The sequence below is a fragment of the Anabas testudineus genome, chromosome 9 (assembly GCF_900324465.2).
Source record: "Anabas testudineus chromosome 9, fAnaTes1.2, whole genome shotgun sequence".
Classification (NCBI taxonomy): Eukaryota; Metazoa; Chordata; class Actinopteri; order Anabantiformes; family Anabantidae; genus Anabas; species Anabas testudineus.
This window is the reverse complement of record NC_046618.1, coordinates 18,301,640-18,313,476: the sequence shown is the minus strand read 5'-3', so window position 1 is coordinate 18,313,476 and position 11,837 is coordinate 18,301,640. Positions and strand designations below refer to the sequence as shown.

At 38.0% G+C, this 11,837-nt stretch overlaps 1 protein-coding gene across 1 annotated transcript; it reads right to left on the bottom strand.

Annotated features, from left to right (window-relative positions):
- Positions 1–255: 255 nt before the first annotated feature.
- mthfd2l (methylenetetrahydrofolate dehydrogenase (NADP+ dependent) 2 like) lies at positions 256–10,942 on the bottom strand. The gene is made up of 8 exons (XM_026343132.1): positions 10,800–10,942; positions 8,671–8,855; positions 8,303–8,425; positions 7,834–7,986; positions 5,824–5,931; positions 2,762–2,854; positions 972–1,097; positions 256–739 (listed from the first exon to the last, which is right to left on the bottom strand). The coding sequence occupies exons 1-8, from the start codon at positions 10,940–10,942 to the stop codon at positions 624–626; spliced, it is 1,047 nt and encodes a 348-aa protein (XP_026198917.1). The 3' UTR covers positions 256–623.
- Between the last annotated feature and the right edge of the window lie 895 nt (positions 10,943–11,837).

Sequence of the window (11,837 nt, the reverse complement as noted above, 5' to 3'; positions counted from 1 at the left end):
AAGTATTAGACTAATAGCCCTTTATGTAACTTAGCACTACATTTTTTTTGGAACTCTTTAGTCCCTCATCACTTACAATGATATTGCTTTAAGAGCAGATCACTTCAGTGCCAGCACAAACAGGAGAAAATAAATAACATACCAGTAACATTCTCATAATGAGTAATGTTTTAAGATGAGCCTAATAAAATGTGACTAAACATATTAAAAAAACATTTAAACACGTAGAAGAAACAGTCAAATTGTTTTATTGGCACAGCATTGTTTGTTATTTTTAATTTAATACTCCTTTTCCAGAGAATCTGGAACGTTCAAGAATGAACCAACATGACTCCAGTAGAAAATATATTAATCTAAATTCTTAGAAAGTGAACTCTCAAATAAATAAACAAATTAATAAATAAATACATGAACAAATTGACAATATAAATAAAATATATATATCAAGTAAGTTTCCCAGCATCTGTGGAATGTTCAATGACTTAAATAAAAATGTCTCAGATGTTTGAAAAAGTGTGAGTCTAAATAAAATGATGTGTGTGTACAGGTATGCGTGTGTATGCATATACCGTTTCTAGTGTATAGCATTCATTAAAACGAATGACTCTATACTTTGTCCGTGGTTAATGCGTCAGTGCGTTTCTAGCAGCAGTCACAGTGTTCTTCATCAGCATGGCGACTGTCATCGGACCCACGCCTCCAGGAACAGGTGTGATGAAACCTGCTTTCTCCTTCACCCCTATAGGCAAAAGAAAACATTCTTGAAATGAAAAGAAACTCTGTTGAGGTTGACACATCTGCAGCAAAATGGCAGAAAGTTTTTTCATATTGCCAAATGTTAGTGCTGTAAAAACACTTTCTGCAAAATCTGAAAACAGGTTTTATACAGTGTGTTTTCCCCCTTTTTGAAATTATTTACAAGTTGCAGTTTAAGTCACTGCTTCCAAAAAATGACCTATTTGATTATTTACCCTCAAAGTCCACATCACCGATGAGCCGGAGTTTCCCCGTGTTCGGGTCCTTAATGCGATTTATGCCCACGTCGATAACTGCTGCACCCTCTTTCACCATATCTGCTGTAATCAGCCTGGGAACACCTGCAGTATGAACAGAAACCAAGTGTTAAGTGTTAAAGGATGCAAAATTATGATGCTTCAATCATTTCGAGCATTATGGATAAAGAATAAAGGACACATTTTGATTTAATACTGTATGCACACTGCAGGCAAAGTATCAGCTGCACAATTTCTTAGAACTAGATTTCAACACAGAGCCTCTCTTGAACAGTGTGTTGATATTAAGTAATAAGGGGGAGAACACACCCTGAGGTCCTCATCATGTCTGTTCATTTTCTTCCTTAGTGTTGCATATTATTCTTAGGCAAAAGACCAAGAACTGACACAAGAGTTTTAGAGACAACAGGAGGCCTGTGGTTCTGAGGCCTGATGTTCACCAACACTTCTTTCAAACCTCCCTAACTCTCGCTGATAGTCTAACTGAACATGTAGATCTAAATCAGAAACAGTCTGACAGTTTGGTTAAGAATGTTGGTTTGGCATCTGCAGCCACCATGATATTCCCATGCTGATCGGCACACCAAAGTAAATATCAGGAACAAAATTAAAGTTCAACAGGCTCCATTAAGTTGTCATATTTGAGTCACTGGACCGCCAGATGTGGTTTCCTTTCTGTAGTCATGCTTGTTATCTCCTTTTAATCACAGGTTTTAGAGGAACACCGTGACACCTGGCACTTTACCTTGAACTTAAAAGGCACAATAGGATGACTGTCTACAAAGAAGGGAAGGAAATAATTAAACATTGTATATTTACTTTGATAACCTCTGTCTACTACTATGACTGCTAGAAAACTGCCAATTTGGCCCTTTCAGACTTTAATTATAGCTGCTCAACAATGGGATCAAGAATGAGCCAAATGCCATTTAAAGACCAGATTTAAATTTAGAAATTACCACCGCTCAGATACAGCACACACGCAACAGAGGAGTGACACACTAACCCCAAACTACACCCTAAGCCTAACTGCCTACTAACTGGAATTACAGCAGGTTCAACGACTATTTAATAATCAACACAGGCATCTGGAACCTAAATACATGCCATTTCCCAAGTAAAATGAAAACAGCTGGATGTTTGGGGGTCACTTCATCATATGGTCATTAAAATCATGGTTATTAAAGTTCATTAATGAGAAACTGAATACAATGTGCTAACAGTAAAATATTATCTATCTAAAAAGTCTTTCGACAGACCACTGCCCTACAGTGACTGATGGTTCCACATTCCTGTTCCCACAAAGCACTATTGTTCCTCAAGGAAGTTGTAATGTGAAACTACAGATTGGGCAGAGTAACAGTTAAACATACTGAAACGCTGATGTTGATTAAAGCGATTCTGACAAAATCACTTCAAGTAAGGGCTGGTAAGCACTTTCACAATCTTTCTCCTTCTTGCAATTCTGGGCCACATACATTCCTGAGTGGCAGTTCACGTAATAAAAAGTAATCTGACACTGGTTTAAGGATTAGGAGATTTTTGCAAAAGACAGATATCTAGTTCAAAGGTTTTTCATATTAACTGTATTCATTCAAAATTAAATTAATTTAATAGAAACATTACATTTGGGATAAAATGTATAAAAAAGCCACAAAGATTCACTTTTACCAATTAATGGGAATCAGGAACTACTGGGATAAACCAATTTATAATAGCAAAACTTTTTTTTTTTTTTTTTTGATTACCTGCAGCTGCAATAATGATGTCAGCCAGACTTGTTAGCTCCTTCAGCTGTTCCATTGGCGTACATCTGTGAGCAATGGTTACTGTGGCATCACCTGAGAGGAAAATAGCAGGGAGGAGATGCAAAAATGATTTTCCGAAGCCCAAACCCAATGCTAAAAATTTCTGAGACATTTACATCTAAGATTTCTTCCACCACTTACAAACCACTGAGGTGAATTAAATTTCATTTCTTGTACTTAAAGCAGAGAAAATTTATATTTTAATGTTTCTCAGGACACTTTACAGACAGGTTTTTCAGGGGCTTCCTGAGGTACATCAGGCCATTACTTAAGCACTTAAGTAATATAACAGTCTTAAAAGAATAACAAGTAATATATTAACTATACTACATAATACAATGCCCATTGTAGGTCATCAGAGATTAAAAAAACATGCTACACTGAAATATTTGCTCCTCACACAACAACACCACAGCCTGTAGACTCTCTGCACTCCACCGCACATGTGCCCAGTAACATTTAGACACCACAGATTGTCAGACATGGAGCCCTTGGAGCACTCACTGTGTTTTCAAGTTTTAGCTAGCAAGCTAGCACATATCCTGGAATCACTTAATACCATATTATGGTTTTAATACATCTTATTATAAAACACCTGCCATTAAGTATTATATTTGATTCATGTATTATCCATACAAGTACCATAAGCCTATGATTAGTCAAATCAAATACAGATATTAACAATAAATACAATTTAAACTTTAGATACAAACTAGATCTTTTTGATTTATGTATGGTTGTTTCACTATAACTACATAATTTGATCTGTCACTAGTATACTACTAAGGTTATATAAACTGACTCTTATATAGTGCTGATATAACTTAATATATATATATGATATTCATTTATTTCAGTTCCGTTTGTGTTGAGACCACCATTATAAGGCTTAATAATCCACAAGCCAAAACTGACATGCTCCCCTGCAGGTGGCAGGCGATGGTGGGGCAAGGGCACTGGATGAAGTCAGCAATTACACAACGAGGAAGCTTAATCTTTATCTAAGATGTATGAGGACAACCTGTGTAGTCATACTGAACTGTGACCGGGAATACAGGTGGAGCAAGACTATGACAAGAGGATCCCTACTAGGAAGATAAGAATGAGAAGGAGAAGGAGAGGCAAGTCACAACACATCACACCTGAATTTCACATGCCTTTTAGGCTGTGTGTGAGTGTGTGTGTTAGAAAGAGGGAAAGAGGGAGATAGAAAACTAGTGGGAAAAGAAAACAGCATAATTCATAATCAGATCAAAATATTTTGAGAGGTATCTAGGTTATATTATATTGTTTCATTTAGCTTGTTGAGAGCAAAGAGCAAAACCTGACGGCTGATGTGATCACAACTACAGGTGCACTGGATACTCTTGCCATACAAGCTTGTATAGTTAAAGGGTTTTTTGTTTGTTTGTTTGTTTGTTTGTTTTTTTGTTTTTTAATAAAAAGGTTTAGTACAGGTTTTCTTTCTAACATCCTTATTATCCCTGACAAATAAAAAGGCTTCCTGTTAGCCAGTCAGCCCCACTACACTACGTAACATACACTGACCACAAAATCCCCATTTCAGTTCTAGACAGGAACTCATTCCTGCTGGTGTTTGATGCTACTTTCACTTCCCGTCTTTTCTGCCCCTATCTGATATTGAGAAATGTACTACATACTTAATTAATATAAGGAAGGGTAGAAGTCATGAAGGGTAGATGTGTGCTTAGCCTTTATCAGTGCTGGTTGCTGATATGTACACCTTTAATAAATAGTATATTTGTTTAATTTTAAATTTATCAACTTTTGGTTAATTTGTGTGGCTAATGGACCTTTTGGAATTTTAAGCCATCCAAAAATAATTCAGTGAAAACCCTAAATAAAAATATGAATCCAACATGAATCCAACATAAACTGAATCCCAACCCATTTTATTTTATCAGACACTTTCTCTCTTTAAAACACATCTGTAAAACTTGACTTAACATTTTATTCGCAAGCCTCTGTGTTTTTTTAAAACTTAGCGCTGACCTGATCTACTATATTTTGACAAACATATCTTGTTGCTTAATCTAAGTGGCTAATTCTACGCAATACCTTCACAAATCTCCTCCCTTCTTCCTACATCCGTATAAGGACAGTTGAACTGCCTTTGTGCACACTGCCAAAAGTCTCGCCCTGCACTCTAACGTCACACTCCCTGGTTTTCCTTTTGTTCTTTGAACTCCTCCAGCAGGAAATGTATCAGCATTTATTGTTTGATTAAGAAAGGTGAGGAATCATTAAAGACACATACTGAAAAAGCTTGCAGCATCACATACACACGTGGGGAAAATTGTTGGTACCCTTCCGTTAAAGAAAGAAAAACCCACAAGGGTCACTGAACTAACTTAAAACTAACAAAGGGAATAATAAATAAGAATGAACTGAGAAAAATCAGACATTGCTTTTGAATGGCCCTTCGATAGAACCTTTTAAAAAAACATAACTAATGAAAATGATGGTCCCCTTAACGTAATATTTTGTTGCACAAACCTTTGAGGCAGACACTGCAATCAAACAATTCCGGTAGCTCTCAATGAGACTTCTGCACCTGTCAACAGGTATTTTGGTTCACTCCGAAACAAACAAACTGCTCCAGCAGTCTCAGGTTTGAATGGTGGCTTCTCCAGATGGCATGTGTCAGCCATTCTGTGTGTGTTTTATCTGTGTTACTGGTTATTATCCTGTTGGATGACTATGACCTGTGACAAAGTGGCAGTACATTTTGCTCCAAAATGCTTAAAAGTCTTGAGATTTCATTGTACCCTGTACAGATGTAAGAAACCCAGTGCTAGATGAAGCAAAGCAGCCCCAGAACATGTTTTTTTTTTTCCCCTTTCTTTAACGGAAGTGTACCAACAATTTTGTCAATGTGTGTATTCTTCAGGGAAAGCCAAGATGGTGCAATAGTAGTCAATTTACCTACAGCTCTTCAATCCTATTACAATGCTGGCAAAGATAAACACACATGCACTTACCCCCCGGGCGTTCATGGTTCCGATCAGTATGCAGCAACATTGCAATGGGCATTCCAACATTTTTAGAGCGACCAGCAACCAGCACATTCTTTCCCACTGTCTCAATACCTGCACAAACACATTTTCAAGGAAAACATTCTTGGTAAATTTTGCTTGATTGACCGCACTGCTAAGATGAAACAAAGGTGACCTTAAGCATGCAAGGAGTAAAAGCAATCCCTGGCATGTAAAGAGAGGTTAGTCTGCCAACGACATCACAGCCAGGCACCACAATGTCGCATGTAATAATTACTATATTAACTATCAGTCAACATAATGTCATTAAAGTCATAAACTAGGTGTTCTATAGTATGTACTTTTGGCCAGGATGTAGTGAATTTGAAAAGGTTATTCTATGCCCACAGGTATGAAAACATAAAAGTGTGGGAAGTTTACAGTGAAATGTTAAAATCTAGGAGTGCCCTGGTATCTGAAGGGCTACAGCGCATGTCAGCAGCATACTGTGTTTGATTCAGATAGGGGACCTTTGCTGCATGTTATGCCCCTTCTCTTCTCCCTTGCATGTCTGCCTCTTCTCTAGAACCTCTCAACTAAAAGTAAAAAATGCCCAAAAACAAACCTTAAAACAAACAAAAAAAAAAAAACTATGTAGCTTTAATTCCATTTAATTCATTTCCCTCTTTAATTATTCTTGTGTACATTCATTCCTTGTGTGTATTAGTATTATTACTGTATATAATCAACATCCTCTTTCAGTTACACATTTAGCAGATCTAGCAGGCTTTGTAGCACGCTTTCAGAGTCCAGAAAACACCAAGGGCTGTACTGATGGGAGAGTGTTATTTCAGAATTTAAACATCTTCAACATCTATGTATTTGAAAGCTTAAAGCACATAATTTAATACACTACCTCTAATCATAAAAAGCTTCATCGTCCCATAGCGTGGATTCATGTAATGCAAGGCTTGAGAGAAACCTTTAAATTTTAGCGCTTAATGTATCCTACATAATAAGCCGTACAAAGCCCCCTTCCACCATCCAATACTGTCTGGTATGGGGACTGCAACATTTCATAGCTGATAGTGAGAATAGTCATCAAGGTCTCTCACCCCTCCATGAATAAATGAGGAACCTTGATGGAAGCTTTAATTAGCAACAGTAACAACATTATTTACATAGCATAAAAAAAATTCACCCGGCATTAATAAAAAAATCTCTCATCGTCTCAGAATTCCTCATCATCTATCTGTCAAGAGGTATGAAAGTATCTGAACTATGTAACAACTTCTTTTTTGCTAAGCAGTCGAGCCCATGAGGTAACCTGGAATGAACCTAACAGATCAGCAGTCTGATTGGACTGAAACTTTGGTTCGGCGTGGGCCTGAACAACAGCACCCTCCTGTGGGTTAGGCAACCCACAGGTTAATTCCTTCGGCAGATATTTTTCACTTATTATAATTTTATTAGTGCGTGTAGAGTCTCCAATTACAGCCGGTACTTCTCAAATATAAAGCCAACATTGAGTCCTCACACAGAAAGAACAGCTGTGTTTTAACAACAGCAATCCTAATATTTACATTTTTATTATCATACATACATTCGATTTGAAGAATTTAAAACATTATTTCTGCCATGTTATTTAATTTAGGTTAATTTTTAATAATTTATTTTAAACTCACAAGTAAATCCAACTTTGAATTTGAATACTACATTCATTATTATATCCATCAAATTTTAGTTTGACTAATGAGTGTGTCGTGCCATCTAGTGGGCCCAGTGTGGTAAGACAGGTACACAAGTGCCTCACTTTGCCTCTAGAGTGAATGCTGCTGGCTGAAACTTAAGACTAAACGCTTGATGACTTTATATTATGAGTTACAGGGCTGAGTTATATTCAGTTTACATTACAGATCGAACTAAGTTGAAAAAGAACAATAAACGCACACAAGAAAAAACACTGTACAAAAACAGCATCAGCAAAACTGAGTAATAAGGGTTCTGGTGCATTACCTGCTCTTTTGATAATCTCCCAGACAGCTGCAGGTGTAGCAGGTACCATGGACCTCTGGTCCAGACACAGCTTCCCAATATTTACAATATGGAAGCCATCCACATCCTTCTCTGGAGCGATGGCGTTACACACTGCTCGCTCATTGATGTGCTCTAAAGAATGGAGACAGTTCGACATACTTTAGCATCTGCTAGAAGTAAAATATGCTAAGGGAATTTCAAGATAATTTTAGGTTTGCACCAGTATTTGGGATTTTTCTTCTATTTAACATGTATGTTATATCATAGGTCTGTCCCAGAAAAAGAAGAGTTCACATATAATCATTAAAAGCCTAGTGGATGCCATGTCTACGATATGTTTATGTAAACATCCAACTGCACTGGTATGTAAAATCACCTCAAATTGAACTATAAAGACCAGTTAACATCGAGTAACTTTGATGTCAGCAGCTGTGGCCCCTGTGTTTACCGGGAAGTGGCAGCTGGACCAACAAGCCGCTGACCCTCCAGTCACGATTCATCTTGTCAATCAGCTCCAGCAACTCCTCCTGGGAGACTGAGCTAGGCCGCACCACAGTGTCACTGGAAATACCTGGAGAGCACAGACACATCACGCTCTATGTTCAACATATTGCCATGTGCATGTATGGTTGCAGTTGTGTGACATTACACTATGTGACATATGTTACCTATGTTACCTTTGTACATGTCTTCATGTGGATTAATGTGTCCATGCATGTCAATGTAATGTGAAATGCATTAGATATATGTAATGTTGATCTGTGATCCACATTATCCATACAGGGTTCAGGAATGTGTTTAGTGCTCATATCTGACCTAGGATGCTGGCTGCACGGGTCTTGTTCTTAACATAGGTACGACTGGCTGGATCATCCCCTACTAGTACCACTCCTAGGTGTGGTCTCATGTTGCCCTGAGCTACCAGCTCTTCCACATCGCGTTGGATTTCTCTGTGGATCTGGCGAGCCAACTCTGTGCCTGAAATCACCACAGCAGCATGTCTGAAGAAATCAAGGGTACAGATTAGTAATGCCCATCTGACACAGATGAGCAGATACAAGCTCCATTTTTTGTGAACCACTGCTTCAAAACTTCTTTTGGTAAGGAAAAAGACATGTGACCGATTATGTCCTTTGAGTGAATCAGGGGACTGGCTCAAACCAGTCAATACTGCTTCGTAGTACTACTACGTAGTAATACTGCTGTGTCAAGCTTGTAGCATCACGTTCAAACAGACTTAAGGCTGTAGCTGGTGCTAAAGGTGATTCAACAAACTTTTGAGCAAAGACTGAATACTTATGTACATGTGACAGTTTCGTTTTTTGTTTGATTTTTTTACATTTGCAAAGATTTCAAACTAACTTCTTTCACATTGTCATTGAGGAGTATTTTTTGTAGAATTTTGAGAAAAATATTGAAATGTATCCACTTTGGAATAAGGCTGTAACATAAAATGTGAAAATGTGTGAATACTTTCTGAATGCACTGTACTTATTTAGACATTGTTTTGCTGTGTCTTATCTGGCCACTAGATGTCACTAAAACAAATCTTTGAATTAATTAACCAATTTTCGAGACACTTAATGAAATAGTTCATTACTGGTTCATCACTAGTACCGATATAGATAAACATACACACCACACACCATGTACTGTAACAACACTGTCATAATACAAAACTTTAGCAGCAACAGTTCTGATAATTCAGATAGTTATATTTTATGCAAATATGCCCTAAATTCACTGTTCATAAGTTCTCATGTGATTATCCCTAAGATGTATTAGTCAACTGTGGCTCATTTTCCGATGTTTTATAAACTAATTTATTAATTTTAAATAATAATCTGCAAAACAATCAACAACAAAAAATATTTTACAGGCATCACAGAGGTAACACTGTACTCACAAAAAACAAATGATATAATTATGTGCATTACAATTTGTTTGACACACCATATTTGATTATGTGAGTATTATACAACAATACACACCTTCATACTCAATATTTTTCGAAAAGCAAGTAGCATATAGTAAGAATCTGATCATTTATGATGTACAATGTTTTTTGTCTTCCCCAGTTTTTATTTAGAAAACATTAGTGGTTCATTTTGCCAGGATTTAACATAGAGTAACTGATCAAATAAAATGAGGCACAGCTTACATTAAAATACTAATAATTTTATTATATAAACCGTATTTATTATTTTTTGCCCTCAATTAGCCCTTTTGTCTTTAAATAGTCAAAAATGTTTTATTATTGAAATTATTAGAAATTGCCCATAATCATTTCCCAAATTCTAAAATACCATCATTGTGTTTCGTCTTAATAACAATACCACACTGAATATTTAGAAAACAAACAGCGACGTGTTGCTAAGGATTTAGCTTAACTAAATGTCCACTTGACAGGCATGATAGACCTAAACATGTCTGTGTGGAACGATGAGTAGATTGTAATGTTTAATAATAATAAAAACATATTTATATGACATTTTAACACGGTTTAAGGTTTGAGTTGCTGTGTTTGGTTTAATGGCGCCCTCTATTTACGTCATCTTGTCGCGCCTTCTTCTTCTACAGCGTTTGAACGGGAAACCCTAATGGAGGTTTAGCGCCACCACGCGTCCCTCTCGACGAACCAGCTCCTGCTGTTCGTGGCAATCCAGCGGCTGGACTTTCGCATTAATTCGCTGTTTATTTTGATGACAGACAGTTAAAACGTGCTCATCGTTTGAATGGAAACCCACTTGACCTCCCAGCTAAGCCGGCCCTCTCCGCCGGGAACGGTGAAGCCGTGCTGCCAATCAGCATCCCCGGACACGTGACGGCACACACGCCTTCGCCGGCGCTGAAGCATCGCTCATCATCCCGCCGCAAAGTAAAATCGCACAATTAAAGAGAAAAAAAAAAACCCCACGCCGTGTTTAAACTGCGGCGCAATTTACCTCGTCACCGACTGGTGCAGATGTCTCCGTTGACTCTCGCATTTTCTGTGCGTCCGCAGTTTGGCCCGGCAGCAGCGGTGGTGTAAGGTTAGCGGGCTACAAATCCTGAAGGAGGAGCGTAGCGGTGAAACAGAGGCGGCCATGTTTGTGTGTGTCGGAGAGCGTGCGTACGTCGTGCGTACGTCCGCCCGTGCGTGTGTGCGTGCACGTTAGGGAGGAAAGGGTGGGGGGGGTGGGGCAGCGTGTGGACAATATAGAAGATGAATGATGAGCTGCACTGTGCTTGTTTTGTTATTCTTTATTCAAACTGATTGATGAGAGCACCAGTAGGCGTGGAGTACAACTGCCTATGGGCCCTGAATGTCCCAGGTTTAAACTACATCATTAGGATTAATTATAAGGCTGTTGGAAATTAGTCCCCTATGGATGGATTATAACAGGTAGAGGAGCACCAACCTGAAAAACCATGAAAAACAATTACAGATGAGGCTGTGCAGCCATTTGGAGTTGTTCTGTGTCTATTTTTGTATGTTGTGTCTATTTTAGGATACGCTTTTATGGTTAATTTTACATCAATTAGTTTTTTTGTCTCTTGATGGTCATTTATCAATCGTCTGTTTTTGGTATTCACATCATTTATTAAACTGAGATCTTTGGTTTTTCAACAAGGAGAAAGAAACACTCCCGTTATAGAGCGACTCAGAGGCCCCTGACCTCTTAAGCCACTGGGCCTCAGCCCATTAGGCCTGTTTAGTAAAACTCTCACCTTAGAAGAAGACATTCTGGAGGGAGCATCCAAACTTTGAACAATTATGGGAGGAAATAAGTATACAGAACTTACAGCGGCCTGGAGAACATCCAGGATTTAAATGTAACCTGCTGAATGCACTATATGAGTCTCAGTATGTTGTAAACTTCCTCCTTATTTTGGTTCCTATGTCATAGCTGCTTATTTCTTTTAGGAGTTCAAATATTAAAATACACAGCCAATGAAAAGCAGCATTTCGCAGTTATGTCTTATTTCGCCACAAGATGGCA